Genomic DNA, 19,533 nt, shown 5'->3' with positions numbered 1-19,533 from the left:
CAAAGCAGCAGCAGCATGTTGAAAGCAAGTTTATTTCTGAACAAAATTCAGCAAAATGTATTTAGTACAATATATTTTTTGCTTTTAATACAAAATATAGTTATAGGTCCACTGGGTTTAATATTGTTACATCCAGTCAACAGAAACATGTCTGAAAAAGTAAGATGACTTTAAACCTAAATTTATTAGGGTTTCATACTTGTGCATCCTATTACTATTGGTGTGATTAACAGGCATTTCTAGTGTATGAATCTCATTGTTACACCCAGATTCATTAATTGTCATCAATTCTCCTTTCAATTTGTTTATTAAAATATAAAATCTTTTGATATATATAATCTTATAATATAGGACCTGCAAAAGAAAACTGAGTTCAAAATTGAATCAAATACAGTGACAACTTAAAGTTAGAGGATTAAAGACCTTTTACAGTAGTCAAAAATTAAAGGGGTGTTGTGAATGAATTAGAATAAGCGTGGTTTTCTGTTTCAATATCTGTTGAACTGAATTTTCAAAGAAAATTAGCAAACTCTACTTGCAAAACTGCTTTTAGAGTGCCTGCAACCTTTGCTGTTTCCAGATATATAATGACTCATTTTCAGATAAGGATTTGCAAAGTATCTTTTGGTTTATTTGGAGTGTCCTTTATTTACCTGAAGAAGTTGTTTAAAATATGTTCTCGTTTCTAGTCACATTTTTTCATGTCCAAACATAAAAAAAACAACAAAAAAAACAGGTTTGTCGAGAATATAAACAATGCAGGCATGGAGCATTTGTACAGCAATAAAGTTATTCATGAAAATGCAATTGATAGATTAAAAAAACATCCAGAAAGACTGAAATCTCAGTGTCAGCATCTTAGTGTGCAACTTCTGAAAAACTGTAAACAGATCATTTTGTATCAGAATGAATGAGTGTTAACCATTTTAGATCCCTTTTATAATAACACCTTGTTACTGTGCTTATATCTGTAAAAGTTGATTCTGAAATAAAAACATCACAGAACACAAACTTACATGCAGTTAATCGCAGTAGAAACCATTTTACTGAATGGAAATAGGAGCAGTTGTGCCTAAAACATTTTCAGGCATTAGCTCACAGAGCTTTTCATTTTCCAGTTGGTGATCTTCATCTGTAGGAGTGCTTATCTTCTGCGTTGTATGTATGTGTTTTCAGATTGGAGGCTTCAGTCCGTTATTACTGCCAAAGAGACAGCCGAGCTTAGGTTGGAGTTCATTCCACACATCACCCATCTGATAAGGAAAACAGAAAGAAAAACAAAAAAAGGTTTGTCTTTATGTAAAATATGTATTTTTGGAACAAAAAAAAAACCTAATCCAAAAATTCAACCAGATTTAAATATAACAAAAAGACAGACTTATATGTATATATAAATAAAAGATATACCTCTTTTTAAAACAGAAAGAGGACATGCAGTATGTGATATGCACTTTTTCATGGGAAATATACGGTAGCTCTAATCCAGTCACACACCCTTCAGTATTAGCTCTTTTGTTAGATGTTAGGAGCCAATCTAAAACTATATTGGCCATTCCCACTGAAGAGGTGCTGAGTCGACTTCAAGGCGAGCTGGAGGAAAACCCATTTCCATACAGCCTTACCTCTCTGTGTCCTTGGACCTGCGAGTTAACGAAAGCCCCAAGAATGTTGGCAGTGATTGGAAGGTAGGTGAAGATAAGCTGTGTCTCTTGATGAAGGCAGAACAGGGAGAAATAGTTGCGGAGCTCCATGGTCTGGATGGCACTTTCTTGCTATTAAAAGAATTATGCCAAAACAGAAAACTGATGATTAATGTCAAATGATAATGAAAAAGATGTGAACAAGAGGAAGCTATTACCTTTTTGTTAAAAAAAGAAAGTTCTTTCATAAAGCGCATTCCCCAGACATTAATCTTGGAATGCACAGTGTCTGGACCTTTAGTTTGCTTGAGAAATGCTTGCCTTTTTTACTTTTATTTGACTGAATACATTACTTTTTGCAACTTCTTGCCTTGTTTAGAATTAAAGACTTAAATGTGTTTTCTTTCATTTGGCTTTTTCATTTCCTGTAAAGCACTTTGAATCCCTTAATGTAATATTAGTGCTGTGTAAATAGCCTTACCTTTCCCTAAAGTTTTTCATTACACAACAGTTGTTAGGAAAGAATATTCTCGATGTTCAATGTCATTTTGGCAGTGCGGTAGGATTGGTACTTCTAAAAATACAGAAATGTTCTCCAACATATTTCTTCAAGACAAAAATATTTTTATATTTGACAGGTGAAGCCTTAGTAAAAAGTTTAATTACATGCAAAAATGGAGCTCTTAAAACCCACCAGGAGTCCAACAAAACAGTATTTGTAATGTAGGAATGTTATGGCCTGCAAAAATCACAAAGTCAGCTGACTCGACAGTTGTTGAGCAGGCAATCTTCTACAAAAATGATACGGCACAAAGTTAATTAGTAAAGAAGCTGGCCATTTACAGAGTGCTCTGTTAATGAAAAGTTGAATGGAAGGAAAAAATGGGTAGACAAGCAACAGGGATTATATAGCAGCAGTGCCTGGATAGGATTTCTGGAGCAAAACCCAGTCAAGAGTTTGGGACATTTCACAGGATTTGGACTGTGAGTGGAGTCAGTGTCTTAGGAGCCATTACACACAGATATATCAGAGACATGAACAGCCATCTACCAGGACATTTTAAAGCATGTTTCCTTCTGCAGACAAGCTTTAGAGGCGTAGTCCATTTTTGAGTAGAACATTGCACTCCACACAGTCAAAAGTATAAATAATTGCTTTAATAACCATGGTATCACAGTTTTTGATCGAAAAACATAAAATCTAACTAACATCTGTTGTCCAAGATGTTATGTTTCTAGGAAACATAAGAAAAGTTGAGGCCATGAGCCTCACACCTTTAAAAAAAGCACTTGTATCACTACTGAAATAGATTAACTAAATAAAATGCTAAAGTATTTGATAAGTGAAGAAATGCCAAAATATAGGAAACAACAATTTTACATATTAAAATTGCACATGTTTGTTTCCCTAAAATGCTATTTGTTAAGGGAAATGAACGGAAAAATGTGTTTAAATGGCAAACAAACTAAGCACACTGGCTGCATTCAGAAGATTAAAAAAAACACCAAGAAAATTAAAGTATAAAATAAATGAATTACCTTCTTAACATGGACTCAGCTTTGTACCAGTGTCTGAAAATTTGTTTTTAGTCTGCAAATGAGTCTGTGATTTACCACATTAAATTAAATGTGTTCAAACGGTTTAAAGAGGAGACTATACTTTTTGAAGATTATCCAGTCTGAGTGAGAGTGTTTTTGTGCATGAAAAGGGTCTTAGGAGTTAAAAGGCCTGAAGTCCACATCACAGCAGCCTGCCCCAGCTCTGAATCCTGGCTTTGCTTCCTAACAGCACCATTAAATGTATGACGAGTCACCTTTCACCATGACAATGCTCTTACTGCCATTTTAATAGCTTATGTCACGACTGAGTTGAAGCAGCTTTTGCAAAGAAAGTTTTATAATTAGGCAAACAAAATGAAACTGAAAGATCACCTGAACGATTCGTGATTCCAGCTGCTCTACAGAAGCCTGCTCTTTGGGCTGAACAGTGGCACTCATCATCTGCCTTTTCATCATGCTGTACTTGTGCAGCGCTTTTTGGTGCTCGTGAAGCACGCCCTTTTCATGACGCTCGCAGAGATCCTAGAGGGGAAAAAGAAAGAAAAAAAACAGGCAGCAGCTCTTACTGATTGACTGAAAGTGGCGGGGTGATGCACTTCACCACAACATTATATAACAGATGAGTGACAAGAGAAGCACTGGGAAAAAAGTATGGATAACTTAAAGTACTTTGACAAACAAGAGCTGCAATTTTATAAATCCATCTAGTTGAAAGTCATTCCCACAAATAAAAGTTCTGTTCGTAAAAGGAGAAACTTAAAAAAATAATAATAATAACATACTGTGGGCTATTAAAGATTTCAGGAGGAGATAATGGGAAATAATTGTCAAACTCTTTTCACCTTTATCATGACATCATCAATGCAACTGACAAACATGTAAATATGTGTGGGAGTTGAGGAATAAAATTAAAAAGTGCAATAACCATGTTGCGTAACTGTGCGCACCTTTGAACAAATACTTTAAAAATTACGATTCAACTTCAGCAATCACTCTTCTTGAGTTAACACTTGTATTTAAGTACAGAACAGCTGAACTTGAGATAAAGTTATTATTTTGGGATTTTTGACATTTGCATCTTTTAGTAAAAGACAATTTACAGAGGTAGGAAAAGATGATTCGAGGTTGACTAATGTGTCAGTTATGTTACAAAACATTCTGCGGAACTATATAAAAACAATTGGACATAAATGTGAGAAAATGAAACAACTAAGATATTCCAGAAACTCTCCAAAGTTAAATAAAAAAAAAAGACTGGAGCTGGTTATTAAGGTCACAACAATGGCCAAAACTGGAGGCATTTCCAACAAGTTCTGGTTGTGTTCTACATGTGACAATCCTCTGTATTCTCCATATTTCTGAACTAAGTTCTGTTGCAAGACATAAGACTTCTTCTACAGAAAATCTCCTTTCTGGGGCAGAAGAAAATCTTTGGGAACTACTGCCTTAAGAAATAATGTGTTAAAGTTTGGTAAAACAAAAATGCACATTTTTGAGCTACAATTCCAAATTGAATGCACAAAAACAAAAATTGAGTGTATTACTAAATGAGCATCATATCCACAGTGGAAGCACCATGCAGTGGAGTAACTTGGCTTAAATACCAGTCAGTTTTTACCTCCGTGGGTCTGCTACAAAAATAAAGATAAGGACACATCTCCTTTTACAGGATCAAAGGAAGTTCTAGTGTTCTCTCCAAACAATGAAACTGTGTTTTGTTTTTGGAAGGAGCTAAGTGAGATTTAACTGTTGAGAGGCTTCACAATTTCAGCTTTCCTGAATGTAAAAATGGTAATATTAACAACATAGTTACTTCAGTGGTAATTGTCTGCGATGCTTTCAACATGCAAATGTTTGTTATTGTAGAACAGTTTAATTTTGGAGGGGAAATGGAAGATTGATACACCAATGATTTCTTTCTTAGCATAACTGCTGATATCTTTCCCTCTGTGCATTATGGTAACTAACTCCTGAATGCCCTTACTTACGTCTACAATATCCTGGATTAAAAGAATTTTTCACAATGTAGACATACCACATTCTTGACTCAGCACAAAAGAAACGAAAGTCAAGCTTGCTCACTCTGTATGACTGCAGCAAATCTAGAAAGAAGTTCAGTTTTTCCACAACATCGTCCTGTTCCCGTCTGCCCTGGAGACATAAAGAGAGCAACATTTATCACCAAGTTTTAGTTTGGGAAAAACACAGCGGGCATGTACTCAAGGTTGTACCTGCTGAGCGGCTTTGTCAGATAAAACTGCAAACTCCTCCGACAGGCTTTTCAAAGACTGACGCAGAGTTCCCCAGCTGCTTTGGGAGGAGGCCAAGGAAGGAAGAACCGACGCATCTGAGCCCAAAGCACTGGTGAAAACATTAATATAAGAAAAGAATTAAATATTGCAGGATCCAGACTACTCAGGATGGAATCCTTCTGCGAAAGCCATAAATCCTAGAGGATGATTAACTGTATATCCTTCATAATAAAAAATACCTAAGCTCTCGACCAAACTGGACCAGATCAGTTGAGTTCTCCATTGAGCGCTCAGCCATTTTTTCAGCTCTGTCCCGCAGTCTCTGAAAGCTGTTGTGGATATTTTTAATCAGCTCTCTGCTTGTTGAGAACTGAGCCTGAATGTCTGCTGGGAGATATTCCTGCAAAAGAGGTCCAACAAAATCTCCTAAGTTATGTTTATAGTTTTTAAATGAAAGTAAAAGCAGTAGGAAAAAGTATGCCTGGAGTCACCATATCCATGACGAACCTTAGCTTGGGTTGCAATCCTGTTGGTCATAAACTCGTCACCCGTTTTCTTGCAAGTGTCACGCAGCTTAGTCTGGACATCCTGTTTGCGAAGCAGGGTGACGAGTGGGTGAGTGGAAAAGGACAAAGTGTGAATCAAACAGGATGTGCTATGCTCCCATGCACCGTGAAGATAGTGCTTATTATGCAAGAAAATGCTTGAAAACATACAGAGCCACTGTAGGTGAGAAAGGTCTTGACCAGCTCATCCTCGGAGAAGAGGGGGTGGCGAGCCACCAAGTTAATAAATCTGATTAGAGCTCGTCTTCTCCCTTCAATGAACTCACGCTCGGACATAGACGTTAGGACTGTGAATGAAAGAAAAAAAACAAATATCTGGAGTTTTACTTTAGAAGTGTGCAAAGGCAACATAATGAACAGTTTAATTCAAGAGTCAAGTGCTCATAATCCCATAAGGTTTATCTAAATGCAAAATATTACCTCTGCAGATTCTCAGATCTCAGAACATCTAGTGTTGGCTAGAAAATGGTCAGTTAAGACCAAAAATCTTAGACCAAAACTCAGTCTTACAGTTCTTCTTTGTCATGGCCACACACAAAGAAGAGTTGCTAGAGATACCATTATCCCTGACCTTTTAAGTCTTAAAAAAAAAAAAAGATAAAAATAGTTTAGTGTAGATAAGAACCAACAAAAAATTCCCGGAGAAGCAGCTGGGGCAGTAATCAGCGGGCATGCAGTGAGTCATATCAACACTGAGGGAAATTACAGAACCTGTCTTCTAAAGCAACATCACAGCTGGAACTAGCATAGATCCAAACATTTGCTTAAGAATTAATCTCAAGAGATTATTAAACCCATTGTAGTTAAATCATCAAAACAACATCATAGTGTTTAACTGAGAAATGATGCCTCTTATCAGTCTTTTAGGAGCACTTGTGCACATGAAATGAGGGGGCAGGGCAAATAAGTGAGAACAGAAGTATACATTTGGATTAATCTGTTACTAATCCCTTCCCTTCCTCCTGTTGGATATGAAATGTGCTCTGTACAGACAGACTGATAGGACATAGGGCAACACAAACAACCTTAAATAAGTACACAGCACAACCATATAAAATTTGTGTTGATTTGTTCATTTTAAATGAACAGAAATATTTAACAAGTTTCACAAATCTGAATAACAAAGCTCCATGTGTCAAAATCAAAAGAGGAACAAAGTTTTAAAGTTAGAATGTTACATTCAAAAAAATCTATTTTTCTAAAACCATGGCTAAACACCATGAATCCTTTTTGAATAACTCACATAACTACCACTAAAGCTTTAAGTCTTCAGGAAGTGGAAGAAGCTAACTTTATACATCACTGGTTTATGTATCTGTCAGACAAACGCTTTGAAGAACCAAATGACCAGAAAAAAATCCTTCCAAGCCTTTGTCTATTAAAAGACTTTTAAAAGCTGGGATTTCAACCTAAATTATCTCAAAACAAATAAAAGCATTATGAAATTCTGATGCAGAACACAAATCTGGTAAATAAAACAAAACAAATGGAGACTAACCAGTGCAGTTCGCACAGAAACCTACCTCCCTTCAGCATCCTTTTGGGTGGCAGTGCCGGAACCACTCTGTAGGCAAATTTCTGCAGCAAAACTTCGTGGAAGACGTCGAAATCACTATACCGCCTGTATACTGATATTTTATAACGCTAAACAGTAAAAACAATGAAAATGAATTACACAACAGGTATGAGAACAATTGATTTAGTCTGTTCTGATGTGGGTTTGTGCAAACTACTTGATAAAAAGTGGAGTATTGTCAACATGATACAGTAGCATGTTTCAGATTTTAATTTCCTTGCCTGGCTGATGACCTGGTATTCCACATGCTTAAGGAACAGGCCCTTCTTCTCCGGAATCAGCTCCACCTGGATTGTGTCTTTGATGAGAAGCTGTTCAAATGTCTGTGAAATGGTGAGCACGTCGTCCTGAGCCGGCTGCATCCTCAGAGCGCTCAGTTCCCTCGGCTCTCCGAGTTGGGGTTTCGGCAACTCTGTAAATCACACATTTCAGAGCCAACATTTGTTCTCCATGATTGAATCAATACTTTAGGAGTGACCAGAATTTCAAAACCGTTCAGAATGCCATTTTTTCCAAAGCAACCTTTTTTTTCTCCCCAGTTTGTCTCTATAACAGTGCTCTTGACAGTAATTCCCTGTGACCTTTTATGATTCCTTCCAGGACATTCCAAGACAGCTGTGCATAAAATTTAATTTACTGAGGAAAACTCAAAGAGAGTTCTGGCGCAGAACAGGAAGTGGCATGAAGCAAGTTGCCATTCTGCCCACACCTGAAAAAACAAAACTGGATTCAACACTAAAGCCTGCAGATGGATCCAAGTCTGGTCTGCATAATAGTTACCTTTAGGAAAACCATAAAATATCCCTCTATCATCATTCCACAGAGGGAAAACATAACACTTAAAAATACAGCAAACTGCAAAAAAAAATATTTGTATTCTTTGAATGTCTCCATATTTAGTCTGTTATGCAAAAGCACTTACTTTCAGAAGGCACTGGATTTGTACATCTGTGCATTGTTCAACCCTTGTCTAAATGTAGCTGTTCTGTGAAGGCCTTTAAATCCATTGAAAATATATTCGACAATACTTGAAAACGTATGTTTGCAGATACTCTCCACCCAGCCTGGGCTATTTCACAGAATACAAACAGAAATGTTTGCACAGAAATGTGTGCAACAATATCCACTTTTCAATAAACACGTCTTGTTGTTCAATCATATAAAGTACATCAAATATCCAGGTTGTAAAGTACAAAAGTTAAAGAGATATAACTACTTTTGTAAGCCACTGTAACCATAGACTCCCAGCACATGTTTTTGTCCCACATAGAAGAAATAATGGAGGATAATAAAATGTGCAACAAAAAGGCTTTTCTAAAATATTCCCAAACACACATCACTTGTTATCTGAGGTAAAGTTGCTGCTGAATTTATGCTACTGGCAAAAGTGTCAAGAAAAACTTCCATGAGAGCTAATAAAAAGAGTGACATTTGCACCTTGCACGTGAACAAATGTTTCATTTCTGAGGCCGTCTTTGGACACCAAGCTACTCATTAAGCAGAAACCTTTACTATTCTGCTGTCACTGCAACAGTCACTTACCATGTATGAAGAGTTTAGGACTTGGTTTTTTCCCTTGCTGGGCTAGAGCAATTAAAGCTAGCGCTTTATAGAGGGTGAGCTTAGTAAGGAATCCATCTGTACAGTCAATATGCTCAGCAATCTGAAAAAAAAAAAAAAGGTGGACGGAGACAATATGAAAGAGAAGGTCAACATTTTTCAGTCTGAGATCCAACTTTAACTGTGGTTTGCATTCCTGTGTGCACAAAGCTCTCACAAGACACAAAGCGAATGATATGCTACAAAAGGTCAGAAAAGGGGGAATGGCACCTTCAGGGAATTCACCCAGCTACATCCCTATTAAATATTTCATCTTTAATTTCCAACAAAAGATACTTAAGCTTTCTGCCTTCTCAGCATCTTGAGGAACTACTCACCTGGCTGAGAGCTGTCTTAGAGAGACCGCTCCTTTCCAGAAGGCGCTTAAAAACTTCCACCTGCACTCTCTCATCTGTCCTGCAGCGGATGGCCTCATACACTTCTCTGTAATAGGCAGGAACTGAACCTAAAAGGGGAACAACACCTACATAGCATCACATGCTCCTCAAAATTAGAAAGATTTCATTTACTACACAACACCCAAGAGGTTACTTTGCATAAATGACATCAACAAAAGAAAAAAATATATTTTGAAAAGGATAGTGACACATCATGTGACTTTGTCTTTTCGTTTCTGCGAAGACAACTTTTGTTTGCTCTATTTTAAAATGACGAGGATGGACTTAAATTGAGAGAATTAATCATTTGCAAATATTTAAAGAGATTAAAAATGAAGAATGCGTGATATGACATTTTAAGTAAATCCTTCAAGACACACCTGACAAGACAATCCTGAGTATTTCAGGATTAAGAGAAAAAACAAAATTTGTCCTGATCTTTCTAGTCATGGCTCAAGAAAGGAGCAACAATAGTTTGGGGGGAATAATTGAGAACATGAATGAGAGCTTTTGAGATGGAACAACTTGTTTCCGATCGATCAGTGAAAACTTCTCATGAGGTGAGTTCAAATCGCGATCTCAGCGTGTTGTAAAATCCTCGCGTTTTGACGCGCGAGTTTCGCAAATACACCGAGAAAAGTCACGTAAAATCACATGGAAATCACTGACTCAAGAGAGAGTAAAAAAGTTTTCACACGTTACCTTCATTGATCTCTCCTGCCATAGCTCGGGCTGTCATGTGAGCACAACAGCACCTCCATGTGATTTCCTGCAGAGAAGGAAAAGCAAGTTATTTGCGTCTTAAAGTTGTAGTGAACCCTGGTTGAAGTCTAAGTCCTGATGAAGTGAAGCCAGTTGCCACCTACACGCTCTGGACACCACTGAGGGGATTTTTAAAGATTTTGGGGGCGTGAATATGAGAGTCTATGTCTCGGTTTCGTTAAACATTACCTAATTGCATTATGTAGTCTATCGTCTACCAAAAATATAAACCATGAGTGGTTTTACATATAACTTCTTATTTCCTGGTCTCACCAGCGCAGGTTAATTTGATTTAATCTCTTCCTCAATCTCCAAAAAATATGCCTGCATAACAAATGTTGCATTCACGTACACCTCGTAGATATTTCTTTTTTCCTAAAGACGTGACTACTTTTAAGAGAGAGTTCATTGCAAATCATCCCTTTATGTCACAGGTGTCAAACTCCAATCCTCACGGGCCGCTGTCCTGCAACTTTTAGATGTGCCTCTACTGGACCACACCTGAATTAAACAATTAGGTCATTAGCAAGGCTGTGGAGAACTTGCCTACACATGGAGGTAATTAAGCCATTTCATTCCAGTGTTTTGTACCTGTGGCACATCTAAAAACTGTAGGACACCGGCCCTTGAGGACTGGAGTTGACACCCCTGCTTTATGTGAATATTTACCAAGAATAACTAACAGTTTGATTAATTAGTGTTGGTCAGTTCTCTTAAAAAACAGTTAGTATATCTAGCGATCTCTGTGGCAGTGCTACAAACTGGACACTGTTGATCACTTTACGTCTTTCTTCCACTACTCAAAATGGCATTGAATACATTTATATAAGTTTTTTTTTCTTTTTGGGGCCTGCCATGCAAAGCAATGGCAGGAACCTATTGCTATTCTCCCAAGAAAAGTTTCTTTATTATTATTGGGGCCTGCCATGCAAAGCAATGGCAGGAACCTATTACTCTACACCCAACAAGCGTCTCTTTAATATTATTATAATTCTTTATTTTTCTTCCGTAACCGTTAATGCGGCTCGTACCGCTGGGTGCACACCTACAAATGAGGTATCAAAACGTGCAGAAAATTCACGCCATTGGAGCTATTATTTTTGGTGGGATTTGGGCTTAACGTGGCGACATAATTCGCAAAAAACTGCGAAAAAAACCCCATTATAACTCAATGGGAAAAATCCTAGAAATACCCTATTTTTGAGGATTTGCTGTGTCGTCACAAATTCACCTAGAAATGCCATTCAAATTTCATTTTGTAGATACGTCTGTGATCTCTTCGAAAGTGAAGACGGCTCGTCGATACCAGTTACGGTTTGTCCACAATTTGCCTCTAAGCGACCCAAAGTTTCTCATTTTTGCTCAAGTTAGAGTGCGTTTCTGGCTGCTTAGAGTGAGAGATGAAGACAACTTTTTCAACCCAAATCATTTTTGAAATCGCCATCACGCCCACAAATATCGCACGATTAGTATCAAAATCGGTCCTGACATTGATACGCCTGTCTGCTCCGGTAAAATGTTTTCGAAATTTATCTAGACCGTACGGTTTTCTGTCACGGTGCTTCAGAGCAAAGTCATGCGACAGGATTTTCTGAGGCTGTCTGAGGCTCTCTCCCATGTATTTGAATAGAATTTCAGATCTGGGCACAACATTTCTTTCTCTCATCGCTGTAAATGTTCTGAGTGAGGTACAGATATGAATCTCGGGACTATCGCAGAAGACACATTGAACTGTCATACGCTGCAAACGCTTTTCGAATATGTATTACGGTTCCCGAACAAGAAGGATTTGTTTCCAATGCTTTTTTGTCAGTAAAATGTGTTTGCTCAAACACACAATTGTGTGTTTGAGAGCTCAGCGCTCAGAGCTCACACCTGCTGAGACCATTATTTACCATAGCAACGGAACTCAAGAGGCTATTGGCTGCTGATTTGGACTACAGATACGCATCGCTGTAGTTCTATCTATCCTCAGTTGAAACAGATCAGGACTGAGAACTGGCCTTTAGAACTACCTGCTGCTATGGGCTGTATATAACTGATTGAACTCAGTAACTGTTACACATGGGATTAGTTTGGAACTTTAAAATTAAGCATACTGAAAATTTCAAAATAAAAGCCTTGAATATTTTACATGACGTAATTGCTCTTTTTGGCCGTATATGACTTTTTCATCCAAAGCAATGTTACACATGGGATTAGTTTGGAACTTTAAAATGGAGCATAATAATAATTTCAAAATAAAAGCCTTGAATATTTTACATGACGTAATTGCTCTTATTGGCCGTATATGACTTTTTCATCCAAAGCAATGTTACACATGGGATTAGTTCGGAACTTTAAAATGGAGCATAATAATAATTTCAAAATAAAAGCCTTGAATATTTTTACATCAGGTAATTGCGCTTTTTGGCTTTATGTGACTTTTTTATCCAAAGCACTGTTACACAATGGAATAGTTTGGCCCTCTGAAATGAAGCATACTGAAAATTTCAAAATAAAAGCCTTGAATATTTTTATGTCATGTAATTGCTCTTTTTGGCCGTATATGACTTTTTCATCCAAAGCACTGTTACACATGGGATTTGTTCGGAACTTTAAAATGGAGCATAATAATAATTTCAAAATAAAAGCCTTGAATATTTTTACATCAGGTAATTGCGCTTTTTGGCTTTATGTGACTTTTTCATCCAAAGCACTGTTACACATGGGATTAGTTCGGAACTTTAAAATGGAGCATAATAATAATTTCAAAATAAAAGCCTTGCATATTTTTACATCAGGTAATTGCGCTTTTTGGCTTTATGTGACTTTTTTATCCAAAGCACTGTTACACATGGGATTCGTTCAGAACTTTAAAATGGAGCATACTGAAAATTTCAAAATAAAAGCCTTGAATAGTTTTTACATCATGCAATTGCTGTTTTTGGCTTTGTATGACTTTTTCATCCAAAGCACTGTTACACATGGGATTAGTTCGGAACTTTAAAATGAAGTTTAACAAAACTTCCAAAATAAAAGCCTTGACAAAAATTTTAAATCGTACTGAATGGTGCACGTCCGCCTCGCTTAACGTTCTTGCGGTTCTCCGCGTGCCATTGATTACGTTGCGGCGTTCTTTAGCGTCGATGCCGATTTGTGGCGTGACGACGCCGGGCCCGAACCCCACGGGCGCGCCTTTGACAGGCCCCGGCTAAATTTCTTCCGAAATTTTCTAGTTGGGGCCTGCCATGCAAAGCAATGGCAGGAACCTATTACTCTACACCCAACAAGCGTCTCTTTAATATTATTATAATTCTTTATTTTTCTTCCGTAACCGTTAATGCGGCTCGTACCGCTGGGTGCACACCTACAAATGAGGTATCAAAACGTGCAGAAAATTCACGCCATTGGAGCTATTATTTTTGGTGGGATTTGGGCTTAACGTGGCGACATAATTCGCAAAAAACTGCGAAAAAAACCCCATTATAACTCAATGGGAAAAATCCTAGAAATACCCTATTTTTGAGGATTTGCTGTGTCGTCACAAATTCACCTAGAAATGCCATTCAAATTTCATTTTGTAGATACGTCTGTGATCTCTTCGAAAGTGAAGACGGCTCGTCGATACCAGTTACGGTTTGTCCACAATTTGCCTCTAAGCGACCCAAAGTTTCTCATTTTTGCTCAAGTTAGAGTGCGTTTCTGGCTGCTTAGAGTGAGAGATGAAGACAACTTTTTCAACCCAAATCATTTTTGAAATCGCCATCACGCCCACAAATATCGCACGATTAGTATCAAAATCGGTCCTGACATTGATACGCCTGTCTGCTCCGGTAAAATGTTTTCGAAATTTATCTAGACCGTACGGTTTTCTGTCACGGTGCTTCAGAGCAAAGTCATGCGACAGGATTTTCTGAGGCTGTCTGAGGCTCTCTCCCATGTATTTGAATAGAATTTCAGATCTGGGCACAACATTTCTTTCTCTCATCGCTGTAAATGTTCTGAGTGAGGTACAGATATGAATCTCGGGACTATCGCAGAAGACACATTGAACTGTCATACGCTGCAAACGCTTTTCGAATATGTATTACGGTTCCCGAACAAGAAGGATTTGTTTCCAATGCTTTTTTGTCAGTAAAATGTGTTTGCTCAAACACACAATTGTGTGTTTGAGAGCTCAGCGCTCAGAGCTCACACCTGCTGAGACCATTATTTACCATAGCAACGGAACTCAAGAGGCTATTGGCTGCTGATTTGGACTACAGATACGCATCGCTGTAGTTCTATCTATCCTCAGTTGAAACAGATCAGGACTGAGAACTGGCCTTTAGAACTACCTGCTGCTATGGGCTGTATATAACTGATTGAACTCAGTAACTGTTACACATGGGATTAGTTTGGAACTTTAAAATTAAGCATACTGAAAATTTCAAAATAAAAGCCTTGAATATTTTACATGACGTAATTGCTCTTTTTGGCCGTATATGACTTTTTCATCCAAAGCAATGTTACACATGGGATTAGTTTGGAACTTTAAAATGGAGCATAATAATAATTTCAAAATAAAAGCCTTGAATATTTTACATGACGTAATTGCTCTTATTGGCCGTATATGACTTTTTCATCCAAAGCAATGTTACACATGGGATTAGTTCGGAACTTTAAAATGGAGCATAATAATAATTTCAAAATAAAAGCCTTGAATATTTTTACATCAGGTAATTGCGCTTTTTGGCTTTATGTGACTTTTTTATCCAAAGCACTGTTACACAATGGAATAGTTTGGCCCTCTGAAATGAAGCATACTGAAAATTTCAAAATAAAAGCCTTGAATATTTTTATGTCATGTAATTGCTCTTTTTGGCCGTATATGACTTTTTCATCCAAAGCACTGTTACACATGGGATTTGTTCGGAACTTTAAAATGGAGCATAATAATAATTTCAAAATAAAAGCCTTGAATATTTTTACATCAGGTAATTGCGCTTTTTGGCTTTATGTGACTTTTTCATCCAAAGCACTGTTACACATGGGATTAGTTCGGAACTTTAAAATGGAGCATAATAATAATTTCAAAATAAAAGCCTTGCATATTTTTACATCAGGTAATTGCGCTTTTTGGCTTTATGTGACTTTTTTATCCAAAGCACTGTTACACATGGGATTCGTTCAGAACTTTAAAATGGAGCATACTGAAAATTTCAAAATAAAAGCCTTGAATAGTTTTTACATCATGCAATTGCTGTTTTTGGCTTTGTATGACTTTTTCATCCAAAGCACTGTTACACATGGGATTAGTTCGGAACTTTAAAATGAAGTTTAACAAAACTTCCAAAATAAAAGCCTTGACAAAAATTTTAAATCGTACTGAATGGTGCACGTCCGCCTCGCTTAACGTTCTTGCGGTTCTCCGCGTGCCATTGATTACGTTGCGGCGTTCTTTAGCGTCGATGCCGATTTGTGGCGTGACGACGCCGGGCCCGAACCCCACGGGCGCGCCTTGGCAGGCCCCGGCTAAATTTCTTCCGAAATTTTCTAGTTATTCTTTATTTTTCATCCGTAACCGTTAATGCGGCTCATACCGCTGCGTGCACACCTACAAAAGAGGTATCAAAACGTGCAGAAAATTCACGCCATTCCAGCTATTACTTTTGGTGGGATTCGGGATTAACATGGCGACATAATTCGCAAAAAACTACGAAAAAAACCCCATTATAACTCAATGGGAAAAATCCTAGAAATACCCTATTTTTGAGGATTTGCTGTGTCGTCACAAATTCACCTAGAAATGCCATTCAAATTTCATTTTGTAGATACGTCTGTGATCTCTTCGAAAGTGAAGACGGCTCGTCGATACCAGTTATGGTTTGTCCACAATTTGCCTCTAAGCGACCCAAAGTTTCTCATTTTTGCTCATATTAGAGTGACAGCCGACCTCGGATCAGATATGGGCACAACATTTCTTTCTCTCATCACTGTAAATGCTCTGAGTGAGGTACAGATATGAATCTCGGGACTATCGCAGAAGACACATTGAACTGTCATACGCTTAAAACGCTTTTCGAATATGTATTACGGTTCCCGAACAAGAAGGATTTGTTTCCAATGCTTTTTTTCAGTAAAGTGTGTTTGCTCAAACACACTTGTGTGTTTGAGAGCTCACAGCTCAGAGCTCACACCTGCTGAGACCATTATTTGCCATAGCAACGGAACTCAAGAGGCTATTGGCTGCTGTTTAGGACTACGAATACGCATCACTGTAGTTCTATCTATCCTCAGTTGAAACAGATCAGGACTGAGAACTGGCCTTTAGAACTACTGCTGCTATGGGCTGTATATAACTGATTTAACTCAGTAACTGTTACACATGGGATTAGTTTGGAACTTTAAAATGGAGCATAATAATAATTTCAAAATAAAAGCCTTGAATATTTTTACATCAGCTACTTGTGTTTTGAGCATTATATAACTATTTTAACCGAAGGACTATTACGCATGGGATTAGTTTGGCCCTTTGAAATGAAGCATCCTGCAAATTTCAAAATAAAAGCCTTGAATATTTTTACATGACGTAATTGCTCTTTTTGGCTTTATTTGACTTTTTCATCAAAAGCACTGTTACACATGGTATTAGTTTGGCCCTTTGAAATGAATATTAACAAAAATTTCAAAATAAAAGCCTTGAAAATTTTTACATCATGTAATTGCTCTTTTTGGCTTTATTTGACTTTTTCATCCAAAGCACTGTTACACGTGGTATTAGTTTGGCCCTTTGAAATGAAGCTTAACAAAAGTTTCAAAATAAAAGCCTTGAATATTTTTACATGACGTAATTGCTCTTTTTGGCTTTATTTGACTTTTTCATCCAAAGCACTCTTACACGTGGTATTAGTTTGGCCCTTTGAAATGAAGCTTAACAAAAGTTTCAAAATAAAAGCCTTGAATATTTTACATGAAGTAATTGCTCTTTTTGGCCGTATATGACTTTTTCATCCAAAGCAATGTTACACATGGGATTAGTTCGGAACTTTAAAATGGAGCATAATAATAATTTCAAAATAAAAGCCTTGAATATTTTTACATCAGGTAATTGCTGTTTTTGGCTTTATGTGACTTTTTCATCCAAAGCACTGTTACACGTGGTATTAGTTTGGCCCTCTGAAATGAAGCATACTGAAAATTTCAAAATAAAAGCCTTGAATATTTTTACATCATGTAATTGCTTTTTTTGGCCGTATATGACTTTTTCATCCACAGCACTGTTACACATGGGATTAGTTTGGAACTTTAAAATGGAGCAAAGTAATAATTTCAAAATAAAAGCCTTGAATATTTTTACATCATGCAATTGCTGTTTTTGGCTTTGTATGACTTTTTCATCCAAAGCACTGTTACACATGGTATTAGTTTGGCCCTTTGAAATGAAGATTAACAAAAATTTCAAAATAAAAGCCTTGAATATTTTGACATCATGTAATTGCTCTTTTTGGCTTTATTTGACTTTTTCATCCAAAGCACTGTTACACATGGTATTAGTTTGGCCCTTTGAAATGAAGCATACTGAAAATTTCAAAATAAAAGCCTTGAATATTTTTACATGACGTAATTGCTCTTTTTGGCTTTATTTGACTTTTTCATCCAAAGCACTCTTACACGTGGTATTAGTTCAGAACTTTAAAATGAAGCATACTGAAAATTCCAAAATAAAAGCCTTGAATACTTTTACATCAGCTACTTGTGTTTTGAGCATTATATAACTATTTTAACCCAAGGACTATTACGCTTGGGATTAGTTTGGCCCTTTGAAATGAAGTTTAACAAAACTTCCAAAATAAAAGCCTCGACAACATTTTAAATCGTACCGAACGGTGCACGTCCGCCTCGCTTAACGTTCTTGCGGTTCTCCGCGTGCCACTGATCACGTCGCGGCGTCCTTTGGCGTCGACGCCGATTTGTGGCGCGACGACGCCGGGCCCATGCCCGACGGGCGCGCCTTGGCAGGCCCCGGCTAAATTTCTTCCGAAATTTTCTAGTTTTACTTGTTTTTTCCTCACTGAGTCATACCAAAAAAGGGTTAGACATCAGACAGCTTTATTCTTGATAAAATATTAAGAATACACCTGATGTTTGCATTTTACTTAAAAAGTAAAGTTTTAACGCTGAAAGATTTAGAAACTTTAGTGACAGTCAGTAAACCTGCTGTGTGAGGAGTGAAGGGTTCTGTTGGAAACATATAAAACAGTGTGTTGATTATTGATTATATTCTGGATTTAACAGAGAACAAATGAAGTGAATAAAAATTGCAACAATATGATGTCTCCTTTTAATTCTCATGGAATCTCTTGCTGCAAATTACATAAAAAAAGTTTATTGATTTTCACTGGTTTTCCTGATAATAATAATAATAAAAAAAATGTTTAAAGCAACCAATGCATGGATTTCGCCTGTATCACTCTTTGACAGTGTACTTTTAGTTTAGTTTCCTGGTGAAATAAACACTAGGGGTGTTCATTTGTAGTTCTGAAAGTCAATTTTATGCAATATAGGAAAATGACTTAATGGAAAAGTCATGCAGGCGTTTGTCTTCAGGAGATCTTTGTAGTGTAAAAACTGATTGTATTTGTCCGGTTTCAGTGGGATCAACAACAATATGTTCTTTAGCTGAGGCATGCAATTGGAATTTCTGGAGAAATTTAGAGTATTCCAGGAACATATCAGTTTTGTTTAACAATTGCTCAACTAAGGTAAATATTTTTTTTTGTATTTGCATGGATGATGAAACAGTGATTTAGACATGATGTCATTGGTTTTCCATGTCTGTAAGGAGTAAAATTCATAAATTACCATTCAAGTCAAAAGAGGTTGACTGTAAATGTGACGTTTGAAGGAAATGCCCAACTGAAATATTATTTATAAAAAATGTATATATTTTAAATGAATTAAACGTTGATATTTTTCTCTCTTTCTACAATTAAAGAAACAATGACAGTCTGTTTGCAGTCTACCTTCGTCGCTATAGCAACCATTTTATACATGCTAAATGTGTAATCAAAATTTCCTGAAATTTCAAGCAGTAATGGCAATCCCGACACTCCGTGAACCTCACGTTGCTTGAATGCCAGCTCTCGCCAGTAGATGTCGCTGCAGGATCCCCTTTCACACCGATGATGATGTGGTTTTGTTGAGTTCTGGCCGGGG

General features: G+C 37.1%; 1 protein-coding gene across 1 annotated transcript; it reads right to left on the bottom strand.

Annotated features, from left to right (window-relative positions):
* Positions 1 to 14: 14 nt before the first annotated feature.
* snx8 (sorting nexin 8) lies at positions 15 to 19,522 on the bottom strand. Its single transcript, XM_005796779.2, has 14 exons — positions 19,442 to 19,522; positions 10,294 to 10,360; positions 9,532 to 9,659; positions 9,137 to 9,257; positions 7,816 to 8,006; positions 7,542 to 7,662; positions 6,169 to 6,305; positions 5,960 to 6,040; positions 5,692 to 5,852; positions 5,432 to 5,561; positions 5,283 to 5,351; positions 3,573 to 3,722; positions 1,623 to 1,772; positions 15 to 1,253 (listed from the first exon to the last, which is right to left on the bottom strand). The coding sequence occupies exons 2-14, from the start codon at positions 10,328 to 10,330 to the stop codon at positions 1,173 to 1,175; spliced, it is 1,557 nt and encodes a 518-aa protein (XP_005796836.2). The 5' UTR covers positions 10,331 to 10,360; positions 19,442 to 19,522; the 3' UTR covers positions 15 to 1,172.
* Positions 19,523 to 19,533: the final 11 nt, after the last annotated feature.

Source organism: Xiphophorus maculatus, chromosome 16 (assembly GCF_002775205.1).
Source record: "Xiphophorus maculatus strain JP 163 A chromosome 16, X_maculatus-5.0-male, whole genome shotgun sequence".
Lineage (NCBI taxonomy): Eukaryota > Metazoa > Chordata > Actinopteri > Cyprinodontiformes > Poeciliidae > Xiphophorus > Xiphophorus maculatus.
The sequence above is the reverse complement of the archived record's forward strand: the minus strand, read 5'-3'. Positions and strand labels throughout refer to the sequence as shown.